Source organism: Egretta garzetta, unplaced genomic scaffold, assembly GCF_000687185.1.
Source record: "Egretta garzetta isolate BGI_Z169 unplaced genomic scaffold, ASM68718v1 scaffold175, whole genome shotgun sequence".
Classification (NCBI taxonomy): domain Eukaryota; kingdom Metazoa; phylum Chordata; class Aves; order Pelecaniformes; family Ardeidae; genus Egretta; species Egretta garzetta.
The window spans coordinates 832,123-856,917 of NW_009259860.1; the positions used below are offsets into that span (position 1 = coordinate 832,123).

Below are 24,795 nucleotides of genomic sequence, written 5' to 3' on the forward strand. Positions count from 1 at the left end.
TCTGAGAGCTGGGACAGAACAAGCCAAGGGTAGCTATTGGGACTAAGAGAGAAGCTGGAAGATTTGATGATTATGTATTAACCCAGGAAATCCTTGGTGATATCAAATTCCTTCTGTAATCTTCATCATACCAATTACTTTGTCTCACTTTTTCCTGTGAGTAAGGTGGGAATATTACAGCTTGATTGGATCTCAAGATCAGAAAGCTAGAAAATCACTGATTGCAACACTAGATGCCATAGGAAAAAAGTACTTAGTAAGAGAGGGTCTACTTCTTCCCCAGGGGGTCTGAGGATCATAATTGGTCTGAACTTCCTAAAAATCTAATCCACAGTGGCTCAAGCAAAGTGGGGGTATGCTTTTTACATTCATCCCTACTTCCTGAGTTAGGAGAAGATTAGCTGAACCCATAACAATTGCATCATCTTCTCAAAATCAACAATTAGTCTTCCTAAATATCTCACAATGTTTTGAAGACATCAATGTTTAAAAAAAAAAAGGAGCATTGGAAGAGCTGGAACAGCTCCAAGAACAGTGTAATAGAACTGACAATACCTTTTGCTATTTCTAATTCCAGAGCAGATGTTGTTAGGCAAACAATGGTACGATATTATTCAACAGGACCAAAGTGCTGCAGCTCATCGTATTTCCTGTCCTCCTGAAATTATTCACAGATTCATTTCCCTTATTCTCAGTACAGGCTGAGGAGAGGCCCACAGCAAAGTGGCATGTTGAACAATTTATTGGCTTCTGTGTGTGCAAGCCTACTGAGGGCATGCCTATGACTTAAGGATAGGTGGTGTCTCCACTGCAGTCAAGGTGCTGAGGAGAATAAAGAAATTTGACAATTTTGGACATGGACGTCAACATTGAAATTACCAAAGTCCCTGAAGTCAACCAACATTGTTCTGGGTTTCCTTCTTTACAAGGTGACCCCACATTTTTGAGCCATTTTGTCATTCAAGTATCTCCCAAAAGACATAAAAAATTGTAAAAAGGGTAGCCCATTGAAAGAATAAAATGAATTGCAGTGATTTATTTCTAGGAAAGGAAACCAATGAAATTTCTATACATAAACAGTAAGTTCTCTACCTTGTCATGTTCAGTATCTTTCCATCTCAATCATTTTTCTGTTGAACGTGTTACCATATTGTGTACAGAAAACAGAGGCATATGGATTCCCCAGGACAGACTGCTCCTGGCTGCAGAACAAGGGTGGTTCTCTGCCTGACGGGAAATGGCACTGTGTTCAAGTTACTTGTCCCTGCTTTGCATTGATCACTTCTGCAGGCCTGACACCAAGACCAATTTGATGAATCCAGGAGAGAAAGACTGCTAATCCAGAGGTATGGAAACTGGGAAAGTACTCTTCTTAACTGTGGAAAGAAACCACTGAGCCTTGCCACATGCTGGTGACATCATTCTGTTTGCTAGGGGTAGAGCTTACTCATCATCTATATGTGCTGGATGTCTTTCTTTTCAGAACAAAGTTTTATAACCTGAGTGTACTCCTCAATTTCACCTCTCTGAAGTGTGTCACTAACGAGCTCTTGACAAATGATTATTGATTATGTTAACACTTTTGCACTGCCGGTTTCAGTGCTATCCAGAAGTGAATGACTGCATAGTTTTGAATTCAACCTTTTCTCTGTTTCTCAGACTGATGGTTTTGTTTTATCACATTCATACAGCCAAGCTCTGATACTGCTACGCTTCACTTTTCAGTATTCAACCTGCCCCAGGCCTCCCAGTGAGTTCATTCCTCATGCTTATTCCTGTCAACTAAGTCTATCCTACCAGCATTCGACTCTGCTCCTTATAATTTCCTTTCAGATGTTCTTACTACTTCTTACCTTCTAAAAGTACTGGTAAGATCAGTAATCTTGCCTGACAGCATGGGTATTGAAGAAAAAGGCTCCTGCCTGAATTTAACCAGTCTCTGTTTGCTAGACTATGTATTGACAGAAGTTTCTGGTTCTAATAGCTTGTGCCAGAGACTAAAAAAAACAAACCCTAAATATCGGGTGTGCTCCAGCAGCAAACAAATGTGCTCAGAATCATTTTCTTCAGCTTCTCCTTGAATCCCGCACTGAGTGTGTCTCAGCATACTGATAACATCTGTCCCTCTGTTTTTGAGGTCAATGCAGCAAATGGTTATAAGCTTTACATCAAGGATGGATCATTTAATATTTAAAGAACATAAAGACCTTTGATTACCCATCAGAATTTCCATGGTACAGAGATAATTAAGAAAAAGCATACAAACTTCAGGACGTTCATTTGCCAACTGATTTCTAAGCATTATTTACTGCACAAATATTACCAGACAAAAAGCTGTCTGCTTTAAAATTACTTTCCCTGAAAAAAAAGAAATCAGATCTCAATAGGAATTCACAACATAAAGGGGTCTAAGGGTGGGACACGAATCTAGGCAGTTTAAGTTCACTTTCAAAGTACCATCAAATAAGATTTTCTGTGTTTATATCTACCAGAATAGGGTAATTGTTACATGATATTTGATGACAGCTCTGGGAAATGCAGCCACTAACAGCAGACTAAATGACTAACTAATTCCTTCTGGTTGCTGCTTCTGGGAGGTGAAAGGTTACTTCTGCATCTATCCAATTTCTTCTCTTGAGACTCCAACAACAATAAAATTAGTTTGACCGGTCTTGCACCTATGGCTACAAAATATCTGACTTAGCATCTGTTAATCTGGAAAATTTGGAGTTGACGTCACACAAAAAGAAATCTTGGCTAACAATTTTTGCTGACAATTAAAAGAGATTAAATTTATATAGCAGAATGTCTCTGTCATATCAGTCTCTGTGAGCTATATTTGAAAAAATACAAACATAGTCACTATATGCAAATAAATTACTTCATTTCAGGAGGATATTTCTAGAAGCTACCCAGGTTTCAGTATTCACAGTGTAAGCGTGATGATTTGTTACTGCTTACTAGTAGCCTCAGTATATGACAGACACTCCTGTAAAGTCAGTGTTCATCACCACTTAGCAGACACTAATGTAATTTTTTTTTTTTTTAATGTAAGGAAAAAAGTAATGGTGGCAATTGTCTGACAACTCTCTGTGAACTGCTCTAATTCTCTAACTGCTGACTACTGTCAGCAAGCTAAACGTAAGCAGATAAAACCTTTGTGTTGTTTTCTGTGGTTTTTTTAAGTTTGTAACAGATTACTGGTGAATTTGTACAGATCACACTATTAACCATTCATAAAGTACTGAGTGGTTTCCAGTTCTACAGTATCTATTCTGTATTTATCTATACTCACCCTTTTTTAAATAGCCTGAAACTTGTGATGCAAAAAGACAGCAGCTGGGGAAGTCTAGGTTTAATTTAAAAAATACTGCAGTGGACATATTTCTCAGAGCTAGCTAGAAAAAATGATGGGAAAAAAAGGACATCAGAGAACTGTGCATTAATAATCTATAACACACAGAACCAGAGACCTTGATTAACTTTGAGAAACTCCAAGTGCCAAGCCTGCTAGCTTCAGACAATCACACCATTAGCGCTTTTTTACCATATGTTTTCTTTTCATATGCACTGGGATTAGAGTTAATGTCACTTAGTGATAGGAGTTAGGCAACCGGCTGAGCCCTTAGAATATCAGTAATTTAATGCATCTGCTATGGGAGGACAATTTACTTCCACATATTTATACTTGCACAGTACAAACCAAGAGATAAAAACTAAAAATGACATGTGATTCTTAGCCTGTATCACCAGACCACTTTAACATTCAGCTTTTTTGCATGAGTGCCTTTTGAGTGATCAGCTGACACATGGAAACCGAAATACATGATACGTTGATCACTCTTGGTGACAGTCTGAGCATGGAGGCTGAAAGTCCTGGGCTAAAATATGTTGTGCACATAGGGTTTTTTCATGTTTTTCTTCCATGCCTTTTCAAATATGGTTGGACTCCATGATCTTACAACTGGACTTGATAATCTTAAAGGACTTTTCCAACCTAAATGATACTATGAATCTAAATAGCTGTAACAAAACAGCATGTCCATGAGTATTAACTGCAAAGCACACGCTTGAAGAGGGGAAAGCAAACCCAGTACAGAAACGTTTTGCACTTACCTCCTCCACAGGACTCTGAACACTCTGTAAAGCCCTCATATTCCCAGTCATAGAGCTCATCAAACTCCTGCAAGCCACCATACAGCAGCTCAGTTTCCTCTGGGGTATATTCAGTTGCCTCCCCACTGCAGGGACCGCTGTAACAGGCTCTCTGAGACACAGGCTTGGGACCTTCACATTCATCGATGGGCAAGTCAGCCACAGACTGAGAGAAAGAGAGGAGCACTTGACATTTCACAAGCCGCATCTGGCTCCCCACTCCACAGGTAACACTACAGGTAGACCAAGCCTCAGGAATAAACCTGTGAGAGGAAGAAAGCAAGGCAAGTTATGTCCACAAACAGCCAGGCAAGCAAAAGCAGTGTAGTCCTGTCCAGGCCGAATTCTGCTTAATGAGAAACAAACGCTTCACCTCCTCATCACATGAGAGCCATGACATATTGTTGACAACTCAATGGCAACAGTGGAAGTGCTCTCAAGTACTCATGTGCTTTAGTATATAAGCACTCCTTATATCCAGGAAGAAAGATGCATGCTTAGAGTACCTGCCTTGATCCTAAAACATCTCAGTGTAAGGCATCCTGCAATCTCTCAATGGGCATCATGATCCCACTAGCTACTTTTTGCTATTATTCAACCTAGATTACTGCTCCCTTAGTTGATACCACAATTACATCACTCGTAAGTATTGAGCAGGCTGCTGTTATCATCTAGTTGAAGTATTACAGGGAAAATATTTGCAACCACTGTTCCTGTAATACAGTAACCATTTTTAAGCCTTAATTTTAAGCCATAAAAAAGATAAAAACCCCACAATTTCTTTAGCTGTTTCTTTTTTTTCCTTTTCCCCTAATTCTCCTAATTTCCCTTCTCATTAAAAAAAGTTTTCCATTTCTATTCTGGATTACTATGGCTGTTGTTCTTGCCTCACTGATTAGGAACTCTTACATGCTCCAAATTTTTGCCTCTGAAAGTCCTTATATAGTTTAATAAAAGCACTTTGCAACCTTCATTACAATAAGCAAAACAGACTGAATTCTTTTTTTTTTTCCTCAACAATGGAATAATTTCTCAATTTTTCTGTGTTGTCATCAGTTTTTCAACATCTTACAAAAAATCAGTGCTGGAAATTGGCCTAGCATTTTACTCAAAGTAACATCAAGCAGAACGTTCATGTTCAACTCCACACCACACCATTACCACATTGGTTAAATATAACATGCCTTGTTTTGCTGAGCTCATGTTGATATATGCTGATTCCTAAATCTTTCTGGAAACAATGGTTCCAGGATACTCCATGACCTGCGTTGCTTATCCTTAGATACCTGATGTTGGTGGTATTAAAACACTGCAGTAATGAACCCAGGTTACAGGGTGATCGAGATAGATAGCTTTGTCTGTCTTGTCTTCTCTCTTGGCCATTCTGCCAAACTTTCTGCCATGTGCAAATTCTAAGACAGTGGTTGTAGATATATTTCAAGGGCTGGAACAGAAGAGCAAGTAGCTGGATCTGGCACTAATCCCTTAAGAACCTCACAGGAGCAATCCCTACTGATAACACTGTCCCATTAACAGTAAGTGCTTTGGATCTGTCAGCTCCTTCAAACTCCACAAGTTTTTTTTTAACTGATATTTTTGAGTGTTAATTTAATAAACTGAAAGTTTTGTGTGATAGGGTCAACTGCCTGATAGAAATTTATGTCTTTTAGCACCTAATCATATGCATTAGCCAAATTTATCAAATAAATCAGAATTTATGGGATGTATGTTTGATTAAAACATGGCTGTCACTGCAAATATTCCTCTTCTCTTGGTCTTTATTTAGATAGGCAACACCAGATATGGACAGATTTGCCCAGGGCTGAAGGCAATGCACATCTGCCTTTTCTATGCTTTAGACTACCAAGGGTTATAGGAAACTCATTTCTCCCCTAGAGAATCCCTTGAACAGCCTTACAGGAAGAAAAAGGAAATTTAGTTTTATTATCAGGACCTTTGAAAGTATTTTTACGCACTTGTCTTTTTCATCTACCACCTTTCTCTAGTTGTCAAAAGGATTTTCCCTTCATTCTGGGGCTAAAACAAGAATCTAAAACCAAGAAAGGAACCTAGTGTCCCCCCAGCTTATATGTACCAGGATCCCTGACTAGAACAGCATGGTCTCCTAGAGCAGAGAGTGTGTATCTCTTTACCCATTTTTATGGTTGTTTATAGCATCTTGTTATAAACCTGATATCCACTGCTAGTACTGTACACGGGAAGTAATAGAAAGGAAAGAAATGGATTGTATATATTATTGGAACATTTGAAACTGTTTATAATGGCGTTACAAAGACTGCAAGATTTCTTTCTGGAGGAAAACCTTTGAGAAACTAATGATGCAAAGTGATTCCATTCCCTACTCTGAGACATTTTATCTTAAAAGATTAGTCTTGTTTCAAAGATGATATCTTTAATTTTGGAAGGATTATAGTCTTTAACTGTACAGGTGGGCCACTCATCTTGTTTTCTCTAAGACTGTGCAACTGTTATAATACTATTTAGATATGGAAAATGTCCTGTCACAGATTGAACAGTCCATGCCAGCCACTGTGATTTAGATATTCTGATTAGTTTAGAAGTATAGCTTCTTGACCTGACAAACTAAGAGGTAGAAATCCTAATCAGGTTACAAAAAAAGGGCAGTGGTCTTCATCAGAAGTTGTCTTCCTTGTATTTTTTAACATTGTGAATTGCTGTGTAACTTTGCTTTGTTGAAGAGCTGCTGTGTTCCAAATGAAAAGGGATGCTATTTTTCCAGGTATTAAAATTACTCATTTAGAGAAACAGAGATACTTCCTATACTGAGAATATATACATATGATGTATATCACACATACAAACACAGGAACAAAAGAGAGAGGACACAAAAGGGAAGTAAGAACATTATTAAAGCAGACTGTGTCCTTTTTGAAATGAGGCTTGATCTATAAAGGCCACATATATTATTTTAGCCTAGTCAGCAACTCATAATGAAAACACTGGAATAACTTCAGGAAATATTATTTTTTTCAGCTTTCTAGGCCCAATTTCTACACTTTAAGTGATAAATTTAGAAGTGTAATTTAATTCTAATATAACTGTTGGCTGCTAAAAAGGGAATTGGTAGAATCAAAGGAGTTGAAAGCAGAAAAAAAGGAGGGAAAACCCAAGAAAACTCTGCAAACAAAATCTCCATATAGGACTTGTCATTAGATACTGAACATTTATGTAATGTGAATGTATAATATAAATATACAATGGTTCTGAATTTTCCATCATCCTAAAACCAGGAAATTACAAAGGCTTTCAAATATCTTTGTGTGGTCATTAATGATAAATGTTGCCAAATGGTGAGCACAAAACACAAAAAGTATGTGAATACGAAACAGTCAGTCCCATGGTTTTAAAGTTATTTGTTCTACATATAGTGAACCTTCTACTGCACACCATTGTGCTTTTCTGTATGCTAACATCTGGGTCATCTTTGAAAATGGAAGTAGTGGAAAAGATTCACTCAGAGTTAGGGTTTTTAGGAAGGTAGGAAATGGTGGAGGTGTTTCCATTTTCATTGCATGTTATTTAATTAAATCCCACTGTAATAATAGTCCCTATAATAACAACCCTAACAAATAAGACAAAGGCAATAACTAGTTCTAGTAATGTGGCAGTAGTCACCGTCAGCCAGAACCCAATTGTGCTAATAGCTGTACGAGTGAGGAATAAAAAGGTGCCTCTTGCCTCAAAGACATTACACTGAGTATTTCATAGCTCTTAGCATACTTCTCAGTGATTAGCATGTTGCCATTGCATCAAAGATCATCTTCTTTTATTCCTTTGCACAGCAGACATGATAATGCTTCTTCCCCAAAGGAAAAATATACCAGTAAATGTGTTTGGAGAGCTCTGATGAATATTTTACAGAGGAGCCTCTTGCTCTTGTTTTAGAAAGATCACTACTAGGTGGAGAAGTGAAAGCTGGAGGGAGGGAAAAACATGACCTTGCTTTGTTTTGACTGACTTAACCATGTCTGCTGCCACTCAATTGCTACGTTACAGCATGCAGCTGTGGGACAGCTGAAGGGTCCCTCTGCCTGTCCACCCCTCATGTCGTGTTGTCCATCCCCCTCCCCCCGACCCCCCACCCCAAAACGGGGATCTCTATGGGCAACAGAGCTCTCAAGCTGAAAAAAGAAAAGGATTGGAATAGGAGTTGGAAAAGTCTCCCAAGAAAACTGAGGGTTAAAAATGGATGGTGCTTGTACACAAATGCCTATACTTGTTTCTTTGACTTGTGGGCACTTTTCTGGTCATAGACAGGTAACCTTTTCCTACTGTATGAACACCCTTGCAAAACAGTAGGCATTGGATTTAAAAGAGGCGTTGTATTTTTTCAGTGCTTTTTGATAGCTCTCAAGGTTTCACAATTTGCACAAGATTGCATTCAGCTGAAGGGACTATTGTTGCACCACTTATCATATGCACATTAGCCTACACTGGGCTCCATAACGTGTTCTAGGAATGGAGAAAAAGAAATGTAATGCAACTGACATCAGTGGACTTCTGCAGGAGTCATTCAGGTATGGTACTGAGATGGTTTTGGCTCATTGCTTTTGTAGTGTACTACAATCGGTGAAAATATACGTTAAGGAAATTTTAGTATGACAGCAAAAGCAACTTACCATGTTTGTACATAAAACACTTAATACAAAATATTGATCAAACTGTGAAATGCACAGCAGTCCAACCTTCAGGCTGCACATCCAGTGGACCTGCAAGTACAAGTGAGTTGCAGTTGTCCACAGAATTTCATCCACACATGAACACCTGGTAGATACCACTTGCCCAGCTCAATTTTGCAAGGACTATTTGCATTTGTAGATATTATTACTCACATTTGCACACGAGAATGCCCCTTTCAGACAACAGTGTGTCTGATGTTTTTTAAAAAAATCTTCCTCTCTTTAAATTATATAAAGGGAATGTAGCTTTTGTAGACTAAAATGTGCTACACAATGATCAGTTGCATATAAAGGGAGCAAAAGGGATGTCAAAAATTAGGTTGAGAAGAGCAGTGAAAATGGCAGTACTCAGTCTTGGGATAATAAAATATTTTCCTTCAAACTCTGGGCAGAGCTAAGGACTGGTGTATATTCCCCTCCATAAGGCAACGCATACATAACTGGGGAAGTCAGAAGAAGAGAAACACAAAAACACAGTCAGTGTTCAGTAATGGGAGACCTTCCACAGCAGGTCATAGTGTGAGACCCACGGAGAGTCCTGCCAAGTTCTGTGAAGATCTCCAGAACACTTGATGTACCATGGCCTCTTCTGTCTAGGACTTGGGTTCCTACAATGTGTGTTATAAAGAAAAAAAAAGTGTATATACAGACTGATGTCCTTTGAGCTATCGAGAAAAATACCTTATTTTCTTCACTGCTACTTAATTACATATTGTCCTTAATTATTATTGCTTAGTTGTTGTTTTTTTCTTTAGTTTATCACTGTGTAAATCCATGGTTCAGACAAAGTCTGAGCTTTTGAGAATTGCATATACCAGTAAGGCTGGGTGTTCGGAGGCACAGACACCCATCTATTAAGGCATCTAAAATCAGATACTACTGGTGAAATAAAATACTTAGTGGCTCGTTCAAAGGCTTAGAAATTTTCTGTTGTAGAGCAGGGAATTGAGTTCAGACTTCCAGATTCTGTGTTTTGAGCTGCGATGCAACCCTGTCCTTTTTCTCCAGGAGAGACCACCTTTCCATAGGTTTTAAGGTGTGGCTAACACCACAGGATGCTCACACACAATACTGGGTAGCTGCCGGTGCCATTGTTCAGAGAAGTGAAACAGAGATCATGACCACTTGTCAATAAAACCCCAGGGACCCATCTGTAGGAGTAATGGCACCAGAGCCATCTGCATAGGTCTTATTCCAATCTGAGTGATTACAATCTGTCCCTCTATAGTTTCTCTGCAGTTTAGTTTGAATATGATCTTTTCCTTCAGCTTTGTGTCAAGACATTCTGTTCTGTTGGTGCTCTCCATAAATTCACCTCTGCTTTTCTCCCCAGGGAAAGATAGTTGCTTCTGTCCTGTATAGATACTAAACATAAATCTGAAGTAGTGGTAACTGTCTAAAAGGACTCCTTAAATGAATAGATAGACATCATTACCTAATGTTAGGCTGTTGCACTGCTGATCTTCCCTATGACCAACCACACATATAGTTTAATATTTTTTTGCCATTAGATCTTAATATGGAGTAGTTTCCCCAAGCTTGCTTCTTCCTCTTCACTGCATGGCACTGAATTGGACAGGACAAGCAACATCCTAGAGGTTGATAGTATCTGTGCATGTCCTCACTACTTTTTTTGGCAATCAAATAATCATAATGTGCTTTATTTTTCAAGTAAAACATTTGTAGGAAGTTTTAAAATTACTCATTAACCTGTGAATCAGATGGTGGAAACTATTGAGCAGGAAAAACCAAAATAAAATAGCTTACATGTCTTTTGAAACATAAACACCTACTGAAAATAAGAAAGAGATATTCGGTGACTCTGCCACGCTGGCCTCTCTTTCCATATCCAGTTCCCCGAGGGCTTTGGCCCCTACACTGATGCATGTCAGGAATTTCCTTTTGTTTTTTACTGAACTGGCCCCATCACTACGATGGTGCCATCTGAACATACAAAAGCATTTCTCAAGAGTTAGAGACAGAAATCTTTTAAACGACCCCTCCACCACCCATAAAACCAATCTCATTATATATAGAAAAACCCATGCTTTTTTAATCATGGTTGCTGCTCTTTCTGACTCTGGCTGTCACACTGTGCTGGTGTAATGAGCTCCAGTGAAAGAGATCAGACAGATACTGTGGTTTCTTCATCAGATAACATATTTCTAAGGCCTTGTGAATGGTCACTTTGGAGATGGACCACAGCAGGGGAACAATATGTACGACAACACAGGACAGCAATGACTTCTCACCTTAAACCTTTGTCTTAACAAAGATTACCATCCTTTCTTACCAACAGAAGTTGGTAATTCATAGTAGTTCTGTCAGCAATTAATATTTAATTGACCCCATCTAGGTGTGCAGCAGGTCAGAAAACACAAACATAACTCTAGCCTTCACATGGCTGAACTGGTTGCGATTAATTCTTTGAGAGGCAGAACTGATGAAGACCAATTTAACATGGATTTATATTTGAAGGCTGAGTGCCCAAGCGGGTTCTCTGATATCTAAGGACTGAACTCCTTCAGAAACCTTTCCTTCAATTAGGGAATTGTAGGCTGTCAGTTTTCTACCTAGTCATTTAGTTTAGTGAAATGTGTGGAAAATACTACCACTGAATTTCCTGGTGAATATCAACCAAATTTGACAGAGGGGTAAAATTCTCTGTGATAACTTTATACCTCTGTCAAATTCAGTTAATAGGAATAAATTCAGACATTACTGAGAGAAGAGGAAGGCAACTGACAGACAGACATATACAGACAAAATTAAACTGTAAGTCTTGCTTCCTTTAGAAATTCCTGAAGAAATAAATAATGGAAGGCACTATACACAGATGGAATAAAAATGAGGCATCTGCTGCTCTAGCAGCACGTGTTAGAGGATGATGAAATTACAGGTGGAAGGATGTGAAAAAAATGGGAAAATTCATAACTCATAGTATGTAATTTCATAACAAAAATCATATTCAATAGAAGTCACAAAAGTCACAAGGCAGCAATGCAGAGATTCACAAATATGAGAACTCAATGCATAGAAGAAATCTGCTGAAAATTTTCAGCTTTACCTTTTAAACTTCCAATCAAAAATAAACTTTCAGAAGGACAATAGAGTTCCTTATAGATGGGTTTGCTTTCTCTGGCTGAAGAATGATAAGGAAGACAGGGTGACAGTGGTAGAGGAATAATATTTTGCTGGCTACAAAGAACGACCCTCTCTGTAGAGGAGAATGGGAGCACTGATTTAGTGGCGTAAGAAAGCTCAGGAAGAGCCTCAGATTAAGTGTAGGAAAAGAATGAGTCCTTACTGATATCTGCCCAAGAGCAGCCATGAAATTGGCAGTTATTGCACCAATACAGAATGAATAGGAAAATCACACAGGCATAGCTTGTCTGAAGAAACTTCCATCACTCCAACTTCAAGCAAACACGCTCATGAATGTGCAACACTGCCTTTCCAGCACCTGGCTTCCCATGCTGCTGGAGGCCTTCAGCTGTCCCTCCTGCTCCACCGCTGCCCCCCTTCCCCCCCACGCTGCCTCTCCTCTGCCCATCGCTCCCTGCCTGCTGAGTGGAAGAGTGGGGTCTCAAAGAAAGCCCATCCTGGCTGCCCAGCTCAAATCCCACCCTCAAACCCTGCTCAGCCAGCTCCGCTCTACTGAATCAGGGAAAAGAAATGGCTTCCTCAGAGGAGGGGAAGCAAGCAATTAAAGTATGTTTTCTGAATATATTTACAGCAAAGTAACACACTACACACTTAGGCGTAAAACAGTAAGAAATTGATGGTCACATTCTACTTACTCAGCTCCACAGACAGCAAAACAGCTCACCACATGACATGCTGTCTTAAACTAGCTAGTGCTTGATCCAAGATTTAAAAACTCTCGACCATTCTGATCCTCCCATTAGCATGCACCTACACTACGGACTGATCATTCATCAGCCAAAATATGTGGGTGACAGCGCGGCATCTGCCAGCATGGTCCATGGAGAATTACGTTGTGTCTCTGCACAGTGCAGAAACACAGGCCAAAAGGTGCATTATCATGTAATACACCCTGCTTTTCAGCTAGCTGGTGTATTTGAAATCCCTACACAGCTGAACGAGGACAAGTGATGCCATGAAACTGGCATTAAAGTTGATTGTATCTTGGTGAGTTCTGAATGTTTTGTCCCCTTTTTTTATGTCATTACATAAGTTTTTTTCAATCTAATAACCAGGACCTAAAATCAATAACTGTTTAAAGTTAGACATTAATGAAAACCACTATTAACAGTGAGGCACCCAAACCAATTTTACGTGGAAGTTCACTGCTCAAGGTTGCAATATCTAACAGATTAGATATTCTAGAACAATATACAGATGGCTGTTACAGTTTACAGGCAGGGATTGCGTGGATGGCCCTTTCAGCAGAAGTTTTCTAAGTTTTTATTTGGTCTTTCTGTCTCATGCTTTATCACTAAAAATCATTCCAAACTAAACACAAGGCATGGATATCTCCAAGCTTTGAGAAAGTTTACATAAAGACCCTGACTTTGTAACCTTTATTTTAGCTGTTAGTCAACACATAAAAACCTACACTTGAATTTAATTTAATGTCATGTTGATTTCTCATCAGCCTAGAATAAAGATTGTACAGGTTCCCAGACTTGTGCTTTGTAAGGAGAAAATAACATAGAAAATGTCACCCCATGGCAGAATGAACCTAGTCTGGACTGTACCCCACTGTATTCGTATGTTAGTATCCCACTGGTATCACTGAAGCGTTACAAGAGATGGGGTAAAAAGATTAGGATGTCTTTGAAGAACAGAGCCTTTATTGCAGCAGAGCAGTGAAACTGTAAAGTAAGGAGGTATCATAGCTGCACCTATGACACTTTAAAGTTCTTAAACTCATTTTCTTTTACATCTCTCAAGGTCTGTTTTACTATCACAAGTAATATACCCTTAAGGTTTTCCAGAATATTTTATTAAAATACACGTCATGATAAACAAAAGCCTCTTCATCTTTCCCTGCAGGTTATGACCATTCTCTACAAATCCCTTCTTGTTAATATTTAAAGCTGCATATACTCATGTATATATTATATAACCTTTTTCTACAGCACTGTCAACATTGTTCACAAAATTTAGCTAAAAAATTTCTCAGTGTAACAAATTGTTACAGATATGACCACATATAAGTATGATTCCTTTTGATAAACTCACTGATAATACATCTTTTTTATGTATGCTTCCAGGGCTTGTTTACACTTTGATAAATGCACATTTAGCTAAGTGGTTTAGCACGGTCACAAGAAAAGTCACAAGAAAATAAACTGCACTTTACAAATGAAAAAATGAGTATATTCACAAGTAGCGAATTTTCTAGACTTTGACACTGAGTGAATCAGCCTACAAAGTCTAAGAAGCTTTGGAAAAAGTTAAAGATCTCGTTATATTACATGTGATAGCTGCTACTAATACATATACACATATGAATATGTGCATTTGTATATGTATATAAATGTGTGTGTATACACGGATGTGTATATGTACGTATTTATGTATACATACAGCAGCTGGAATAAAATTATTTTTATTTTGAGGGCTTTATTATATATGTGTGTAGTTCTACTTCAACATTCCAGTTTCAAATGACTTCCATTCAGATTAACCATGCCAAAACTGAAATTACTTTGCATAACGAACAATGGTTTTTAGTCTAGTACACAGCTGCAGTTGCAATAAAAAACGCCATGTGCTCAGCTACGAGGAACTGGATGCTGATTAAAGCTGTGTACAGAGGTTACAATTACAGTGTGCATTTATCACAGTTCCAGAATGAAAAATCCCAAATATAATCATAACAGTAATTTTAATTTCTCAGCCTCATTGCTGAAGTTTTATATGGTATACCAGTTTTACTGCAGCTTCCTTTTCATTGCAATTTTATTGGGCTAAGGAAGATTAACTATCCATAAACGACAATACAACTCAATTCTGAATGAATTTCTGAGTTTTTTTTAAATGACTTAATTTTTCTAACTTCTTCTGCAGTCCTGCTATTAATGAAATGAAGCACACGCAGAAACTGCTAAACTGTACTTTCAATAGCACTGTGTGAAGAACCTGGCTACATCAGGTCAGATTCATGCAGTGAGATTTTCTTATTGATATATTAAAAAGGCTGTTATCAACCCTAAGTGGAAGTGTTCTTTTCCAGCTTTTTATTGTAATATTTTTTCCTTCAGCATTACCTGTAACTATTTTACACCCTCCACCTCTTTCTAACTCCATGGTAAATTTTTCACAAAACAGAAGACAAACAAATAGAAAAAGAGAAAAGAAAAAGTTACAGTTAAGGGACATAATGAGTTAATTTTACGTATTTAGGAGGAAAATGTACGGTTTCCATCATTTCAGGCTCCCCTGATGCAAGGGGACTGTCAACATACATATGTAGGCCAGCCTACCATCCAAGAGGGTCTGCAGCAGGGGAATAACTACTAACAGGGTACAAGGTGCTGACTGAGATCTGTCTTGCAAAGGTAGCTGGGCAAAGACCAAGAAATGTCTAGAAAAGCAGGGACGGGAAAATCCCTGAAATGATGAGGTAAGTGATGATAAGGCAATCCAAACCACAAGCCTGAGGTTTCTAGTTTATTTTCTGCTCAAGTTATTTTATTTGCTGCTACTACACTTTTTCAGGGGGGAGAGGCAAGGGGGAATCATATCTGTCTTTCACATCTTACTTCACAGGGAATAAATAAAGGTGTTGAGCTGCAGAGATACAGTGGGAGTGGGGAACATGTAACTACATAGGTAGTCAGACTCTTACTATAATGTTGTTGTAAATGACCTTAAATAAAACATGTTTATATTTGTTCAAATTAAATCTGGATTTTCTCTCTTGAATTCTGCATCTTCATAGCCAAGTGAGCCACAGCCTTAAACCCATTGATTTCCACGGGGTTGGGTTCAGCCTTTACCCTCCAATGAATGCCAAATACAATTTCGAGAGATTGTGTTAGTTCAGCGCAAGCCCCAGACACCCACATCTTATTGTAAGCAAATTTTCAAGACTTACGACGGTTCTTCAGACACCACTGCTCCTTCCTCCAGCTCTTGAGCCTGCTTATACCAGGGCAACTTTGCTTCCACGGGAAGTTTCTCTACGGAACAAACACAACCATGTGAAAATAAGAAGCATGCAGTAATGCTGCTGTGTGTGCCAGCCTCCCCAATCTCACCGAGCATGCCTGCGACGCACGTGTACTTTCATCCACACAGAGGCTGAGTACAAAGAAGAAAGAGAGAGGAAGGAGAGCAGGAGAGAGAGAAAAAAAATCTGTTGTCATCTGGACTGGAATGCTTACAAGGTTGCATGGCCAGATAGTTTGCTGTTTCAGCTAGAAGGGTTACGGCATTCTAAAGCCAGAAAGGCAAATTAAATCACTTTTCAGACTATGCAACTGGGCTGTAAAACTAGGCACTTTGGAAAGTATTTTTTGGAGAGTCTTGCAAGTGTAACAGGCCTCCACTGACACTGCAAAGGCAAAATGTTTAAAACTCCTGTGTTTACCCTTAAATTTTAGAACTTCAGAAGACACATTAGGCTTGTTTTTGATAGATTACAAAAAGGAAGAAAACCATGATTTGATGAGTTATACCACAGAAAAACAGAGAAACCATAATAAAATGGCCCGGCTCTACTTTTCAACTTTAAGTTTATCAGTTCATCAGCCTTGTGGATTTAAAAAAAAAAGCTCGATACTTTTTCTGTCATTTCTGATGGAAAACAGTAGAGCTGCCTTTCTTCCCCTCCAGGATGTGCGCGCAGTGTAATGAGCTGCTCTGCTCTGGGGAGCGCAGGGCCATGCTGCTTCAAGAGCCAAACTCCACTTTCATGTGGTGTCAAAAGTGGAGTATTTTAGCTGAAGGCGGTGGAGCTGGTTTAGCTCTACAGGGGTATAAAGCAAGAGCAAATTTAGCACTATAATTTGAGAAGGAGCTCTGCATTTCAACAAAACGTTCTGGGCTAGGATCAGGGGGAAAAACGCAAATAAAAGGGAGTGAGACTCAGACCACTGAGGAGAGCCAGGGCCAAACCTATTTGCCACTCACAAATCACCTAAGCCTTTCGGGTTTATATAATGCACAGATTTTTTTTTGCCAACAGGAGCAGATTAATGTCATTCAGAATAGTCAGGAATTTTCTGTGACTGTTGTTCACAACAGTGAACCTTGCACATACACACATGAAATTTCCCATCTGTCAGCTGCATCATAGAGGAACAACAACTAATAACTTGATTTCACAGCTACTGCAACTTTAGTCAAGCAAATTTCCTTGCAGCAAGTTATTAACTGAGGAAAAAAGGGACAGTAATAGAGTTACTATGCCTCTCTCTTAGAAATAGCTTGCCAAGCTCTTACTCTAACATATTTATTAGTGCCATTTAAGGATGAATATTTGCCAGCACAGCTCTTAGTTTAATCTATATTTTACCACATTTGTTATCCAAAATATGTAGGAGATATTTCTATTTATATGTTCTGCAGCTTGTTTTATGGGTTTTGGAAAGCCAGATCTTCTGTGCTTTTTTCCTTGGATGCAAGTGCTTGTAAAAAGCAAAAGCTCTTGTGTACCATTGCCTGTTATGTGACTTTTTAAATAACTTTTCTTTTTTAGAGGTGCAGTTAATTATCATATACACTGTAAAATGAGTTAGAGGATTAGAAATGTTGATGTTGTACAGTGCGCTTTCAAAAAAAAATGAATAAAAAGCACTCCTGATATAAGCTAAGGAGGAATTTTTACATTTGGAGATTAAACTAAAATCTCTCCTTTTATAAAACAGTTCCAGTAAAAACATTTAAATCCTATATTATACAGAAAGTTGTATTAGACGAACACACCTTCTCTATTAAACTGAAAATCATTACTTAATCCAGGGATATCCTATTTTTTTCCCATTATTAGTGTAAGATAAAGTGCCTCAGTGCTTGAATAAACTAAAATTAAATAAATTGCATGAACTATTTGCATTGTGTTTCTGTTTAGCACAGAGGGAATTCCACATTCTTTGCCTTGCTGCTCCAGTCAGCTAGGAAGACTGTTTTTCTGCTTTATGCTTCTGCTCCAGAAGGAAAAAGGAGGCAAAGACTAAAACATTTAACAGAGGAGAGGAATTTTGCTACCCCTACTGCTCTAAATTTCTAACTCTAGATTTGTGAAACAAAAAGGACAAGCTTCCAGCACATAAATAGAATAATTTGGATTGGAAGAGACCTCTGGATATCATCTGGTCCAACTGTCTTCTGAAAGCACGATTCAGTCTTCAGGTACATGGGTCTTCAAACACTACCGCTTGCATTATGGAGGGAGAACTGTGCAAGCATTGCAGAACCAAGTTGAGGAGTAAAATTAAACCCAAGAAAAACAGTATGCTTTGCGTAGGACTTTCTATCACATCAGAAAATAGATGGAAGAGAGAAATAACTGCCTACAAGCAGAAATTCATCATGTATGTACTGCAAAGGGCAGCATAAGAGTTTATCAAGGGTAAAGATGCCACTCTGTTGCAAGGGTGGACTTCCAGCAAAGAGCAATTTATTTTGTTCCAATGGACAAGTCGCATTGGAAGAGATTTCTTGACAGATGCAGGCAAGCAAAGCTTTCCTACCTGATCCTGTACCCTTCTCAGGTTCCCTAGACAGAAGTCAGTTGTGGGAGGTTTGCAACACCTGATTTTTTGGTGTCTTACTGCATTTGCTTACACTATATGCAGCAGGCAGGCATATTCAGAGCTTTCCTGTGCTCTGAACACAATAAACAGATAAAGCACCATAAAAGCAATGGACTGACTGAGCCCAAACCCAGTGAATCTCCATATGAGGCTCAGAGCCATGCTAACACAGCCACAAGGCCTTTTTTTTGCATCTTGGAAGGTGGATGGAGTGAGCTCATGTCGGCCAGAAAAATATAGTGCAAACATACCCATGGCTCCCCAGAGGCCCTGCGTCTGGGTTTCACCACTTTGGTGGCTGGCAGACAGAATGAATTCTCATGGTCCAGATAAACCGGAATCTTGAAACTTGGCAAGTGCAGCCATCATCGGCCACTGACTACAGAAATTAAAATTCCAAATTTTACTGTTCTATCTTGGATCAGCACGAGGTCATGGGTCACTTTATTTCACAGGGCTTCATAATAAATACTCTTAATATGTATCAGGATAGCAATTCATTTTTTAAAAGGAATTGATTTCTTCTTATGGTGGGGTTTAAGTCTCCAGTTTAGGGAAATTAAGTTCACCTGTATTGCTGTAGCCCAGAAGTTTCCATAAGTTAGTCAGCACACAAGACACAGAGGTTGTATTGATAGAGCTGTATACATGCACAAATTAAGCACACTCATATAGAATCATAGAATCATAGAATGTTTTGGGTTGGAAGGGACCCGTAGAGGTCATCTAGTCCAACCCCCCTGCAGTGAGCAGGGACACCACTAACTAGATCAGGTTGCTCAGAGCCCTGTCCAACCTGGTCTTGAATGTTTCCAGGGACGGGGCCTCCACTACCTCTCTGGGCAACCTGTTCCAGTGCTTTACCACCCTCATTGTAAAGAACTTCTTCCTTATATCTAGTCTAAACCTACCCTGATTTAGTTTAAAACCATTACCCCTTGTCCTGACCCAGCTGGCCCTACTAAAAAGACGTTCCCCATCTTTCCTATAGGCCCCCTTTAGGTACTGAAAGGCCGTAATCCGGTCTCCCTGCAGCCTTCTCTTCTCCAGGCTGAACAACCCCAACTCTCTCAGCCTGTCCTCATAAGAGAGGTGCTCCAGCCCTCGGATCATTTTTGTAGCCCTCGATATATATACCTGTGGCAACAGTCAAATGCCTATGTCTGCTGCACGTGGCCACTGCCCATGAACCCACTCCAGCCTCCAGGACCTTTTCTAACATTCCCACTCCATAAGAACCTCCAAACAGCTGCAGAAATATTTTTTCTCTACAAAATGTGGGGCATTTACCCCAGTATTACTCTCTGTCTGAGGCCCCCAAATCAAGAAACATTTCTACAAAAATTTTGAGTAGTCCTTGTTATAAGACATTTCAAGTCTAACAGTCTGCCGTATTTTGCAGTCTTGCTAGTAAGAGGAACTTCATGTTGGGATATACAATGCTTGCTTCTGACCTATTTTAAGCTCCAAGTTATGAACAGGCACTTTAAAATTATGGTTACATTTATCTACCAGAAATGTTATTTATATATTTAATTCCTTTTAAAATACAGGGAAAATGTAGCCCAGACACAACCAGTGAGGTCAAACCTGCTTACACTATGGTCAAATTTACATTTATATTGCTTGGTCTGCTGGATCACAAATTAACAGTGAAAACCCCAGAGCTTGTAAGAAAGAGGAAGGGGCCAGCATTCACCCTAAGTTGCTAGCAGGCAGATGGGGATAGGAATGGCAGGTCTTAAAGGTGCAAATTCACAACTCATTGGAGGTGGAAACAGTGCTACCAGCAACAAAGCAAAACTGGTCAACATGGAAGAGCTCTGAAAAATTTATGAGAACCCTTCTGCCTCATTACCTTTGGGTTTGTAGCAAGGAGTGGGTACGATGCATTCTTCTTTTATGTGTGGCTTTGTTTTAGGACTACAGCCTCCTGTATGCATCCCCCTGTGATCAATGCAAAGGACCACACGGTATCTGAGTCCTTGTCCACAGGTCACAGTGCACTGGGGGGGAGAAAGGGGAAAAAACATGCATGTGATACATCACAGGAGTGATAAATAAAAGTATGCAATAGAAATATGTGTACATCAGAGAGCAAAACATGATGCAGAAACACCAACCCTGAACATAAAAGATTTTTAATATTTGGTAGTTATGGATAAGGTATAAAATGGACAGAAATTTTTGCCTTTTTCCTCTGCACATTTACTTGGTTTAGACATTTTGCTGCTGGGTTTCTCTTTCAGTGTCACTCTCTCAGCGTTGGCTACTTGCTCTGTGGCTATCTGTCCCATATTGGATATGCTCAGTAACACCCTGTCAGTTTCATCTGGAGCCACTCTGCTTTGCTTGGACAAAGTACTGGGGCTTAGGGGTTAACAGGGCTGACACTCAGCTATTTTGGAACATGGCACCAAACAGAATGGGAAACTATTTGGTCTTTTTTCCCTCAGATACTTTCTTAAGTAAGTATTTTTTAATTTATTTTTGGTAAGTTACATCAATTTTTCCCTCTGTACAGATTGTTTCAGAAAGTGGTTGCACAGGAGAGGATCAAAACTACCAACCAGTGGAGAGGGGTATGGGCACTACCAATATTACTTTGCTTTTGGATAGCAACTTTCATCTGGAAATCATTAAACACTTTGCAAACAGTCAAGAACACCTCACCTGTGGGGGAGCTAGCTTAGCTTCTAAAACCCATCTTACTTGTTGAGAAAGTGGAGTGGTGAGAAAGTACATTGAAGATTAAGTCTTTACATTACAAAACCAAAGAACTTTTATACTTTTGTAGAAAGACATTTTAAAGACATTTACTTTCATACAGAAGGAAAGGTGAGTCAGGAACAGTCAACTACAAGCATCAAAGAGCAGAGTAATTTATGGCTTTATGTATTTCTGGAATTTTCTCAGCAATTCATGATACTCAATTTATGGCTGAAAATTTGTAATAAAGATATACCCTTACAGGCTTACTGGTTTTGGTTTGTGCATTTAATTTGCGTTCCCAGTCTATTATTAGAAGAAGGTCACTAGTTAACATTACAGATCTGGTTTCCATCATTCTCCTTAATCATGTTAGTCTTATTAATGCATTATTCTTGAGCATTTACTTTGCACTTAGACAAATAGCATAATTTAAAACAGAGGTCATGGTAATAAGGAAAGAAAGTAGTGAATGTTCTCACTCCCACAAGCTCACTAATCTATAATTTAAGATATATTCCTAATGCGGTAAATACAAAACCAACAAAGCTAAGTTGATTACCGGAGACCATTCCTGAGCAAGCCACTTTGGACAGTCAAATATATTGCAAGGCTGGACAACAGGCATCTTTGGAGTATACATGCATTTCCATTCTTCCACGGGGCTGATATGCCCCTGAATGTCTTCTTCCACGCATGAGACGCTGCGGCTTTGAATGCCCCCTCCACAGGATGAGGAACAGGCAGTCCAGGGTGTACTTTCCCATCTGGGGAAAAAACCCAAAATAAACCAGAGAGGTATCAGGAAAAGGAACCCCTGCTACTCCCATCCACACCCTCCAAATGCATAAACTGCTATCTGGAGGAGAGTGTTTTTTCTGACTAATGTCAGTAAAAATTAATCTTCTCTATATTTTCACAAATGGCCATAACAGCAAAGCACTCTCATGGCTGCTGTCTTTAAGTCACAGATTAGTAATATGAAATCTCCTCTCTCCCACAAACCCAGTCACTACTACCACAGAAACTCTAAATACTTTTAACTTAATTCCTTTTATTTAATTGATGGGATTATCATATCTTCACAATTTATCATGTTCTCAGTAATCTTTGTCACAAATCACTGGAAGCTCAGTGTGCTCTAGAGCTGATGTTCCTTTTACAAGAACATACTGGAAACAGCAGTGTTTCTTCCCAGGGAAATGTCTGAGTTGAGGAAAAAAAAGAAGATGGGAGGAAATTACCAAAGAGAAGACATGACTATACTGATGTGATACGTGGCCTCTGATGGCTAAGCCACATGGGCCTTGTTTCCTTACAGGTTCAGTCAGAGGAACTGAGCAAAATCTTGTCTCTACAGGTGCCATTTGAGAATGTCATGATAAATCCACAGACCAAAGTGTATGTCCTGAAAAGCTATGTATACTTATGAGAATAATCCTTTCTTTATACTGATGCATATATAATAATGTATGTATTGTTTTATATGTGTACAGCTCTGTCGACATAAAATAGTTTGGTATTTCCTCTCTTATATTGAAGCCATTGCCACAGAGAGGATCCATGACCATTGCCATGATCCAGTGTGGCTATTCCTGTGCATGCCTGATGGTATAAAAGTGTGCATGTTCTATCTACCTGAGAACATTTCACAAAATCTTTTTTTTTTTTTTCCAAATGCAAATGTCCTTTTGATAAAGAGATTAGAAATAATGTTGGAAACAATTATGTTGGTTTTAAGTTTCCATTCTTTGACCTTAAAAAATTGTTTTTATGGAAAAAACCCACCTGTTTCCTCTTTCAGACAAGAAGGGAAAAAAGTGAAATGTGAGGACTTGTTTCTCCCACTTAAAACAAAGGAATTATTTTTATTAAGTAATGATTACAAGATCACCAAGATTGTTAAGCAACATGAAAAATGCTTATCTTTCCCTCTGATTTTTCGTCATATCAGCCCATCTTTTTCTCATCAGCTCCAGTACATGTAAGTACTACCCACATTTGGCTACTGGCTGAAAGTGCCATAAAACTCAATAGGAAATAGCTTATGTTAATAGCTGTTTATGAATGGTGAAGCCACTGATTAATTCTATGACTTATCACTAAGAAGTGGTGAAACAATGTTTATGCCATGCCATATCTATCCATCACTGTGTGCTCAGCATAAGCCACATATGTCACGAATGGGTAATTTAGCAATGTTTTTAATTCAAATGTGTCATCTGTGGCTCTGCTGAACAAGTTTCACAGCATAGAGCTAAGGTTTCTCACTACCACAAATCTAAATGAAGAGGTCTCAAACTGAAGCCCATGAACAGCAGAAACTGCTGCAGCCAGCCTGAGCCAGCACTTCCCAGGCGATGGGAAAAGCGATGTGGCACCAGAGAGTCTTTGGGCCAAGTTTCCTTGATGCCTGAGGCATCCTAAGATGCCTTAGTCAACCTCAGCAATATCAAGCAGCTTAAATCTAGGCAAGCAGTTTTGTCGTCAGGTTTTGTGTGGATGTAAGACAGGCAGGTGAAGTTTCTCTGTTGCACAGGTCTTAAAACAGGTGTTACAGCTGCTTTTGAGGTACAAAGGGTGCAACATCGACCAAGAATTTGTGAAAGGAATTGGTGGTGCATTAGAAGTAAGCACTATATCCACTGAACCATATCTTTCCCTCTTTGTGATAAAATTCAAGGCTGAGGGATTGCAGTAGGGAAATCTTGCAAAGATGCCTTCCCAGATTTGCTCTTCAGTTCTCCTGGAGTGTTCGTTGCTCTTCTCTGTCCCTGGTATCAGGTGGCAGTCTCAGACAGGTAATGCAACCAAGGCCTCTCTGGTTTGGTTGAGGTTTTTTTGTTGGTGGTGGTTTTTTTAGTGTTTTTTTTTTTTTTCCTAAACTTTGCAGGTTCAGAGGAAAGACAATTTTTAACCCTTTGACTTGGCCCTGTCTCATGCCAGCCTCACGGTCTGTTCAGTTTCTGCTTCCTCTGAGGTTCAGAGAAGAGACGTGTGACACTGTCTTCCGTCTCAGGGCAAGGACAGAAGACCTGAGCCCTGTATGTGGGTTCATAGGAGCACATGGGGGAGCAGGGGAGAGGGAGAAGAGGGGGAACAGCATCAAAACAGCAGAGGGAAAAAGCGGGGAGAGTTCCCAGCCAGAAGTTGCAGCCTGAGCAATCGATGGGGGAGGTTAGAGGAGAAGAGTGTGGCTGGGAGAGTGGATGTAAAGAGACTGTTATGGGGTGAGACCATAATCCAGAACAGCTTGAGAAACAGTCTCAGCCTTTTGATCATTTTCAGGGAATGATTTTTTTTTTCTTTCAGTGTTACTGAAAGCCAAATACCTCAGGGTATTTTGATCCTTTACTTTGGATTTTCTTCAGCAGTAAAAAGCCTCTACCTACCTGCCAGCTCAGGATGCTTTTTCCTTAAATACAGTCCTTCCACTGCTAAGTACTGCTGAATCATCCTCTGATATAAAATTGTTCTCT

General features: G+C 39.2%; 1 protein-coding gene across 1 annotated transcript in view; it reads right to left on the reverse strand.

Moving 5' to 3' along the window:
• The window catches only part of ADAMTSL1 (ADAMTS like 1), a 346,871-nt gene that overhangs the window by 74,580 nt on the left and 247,496 nt on the right, over window positions 1–24,795 (reverse strand). Inside the window, exons 12-15 of the mRNA XM_035895578.1 lie at window positions 21,879–22,083; window positions 20,466–20,613; window positions 15,946–16,030; window positions 4,117–4,418 (exon numbers count right to left, since the gene is read on the reverse strand). Of these exons, the coding sequence (XP_035751471.1) occupies window positions 4,117–4,418; window positions 15,946–16,030; window positions 20,466–20,613; window positions 21,879–22,083 (740 nt within the window). The remainder of the gene's footprint in view (window positions 1–4,116; window positions 4,419–15,945; window positions 16,031–20,465; window positions 20,614–21,878; window positions 22,084–24,795) is intronic.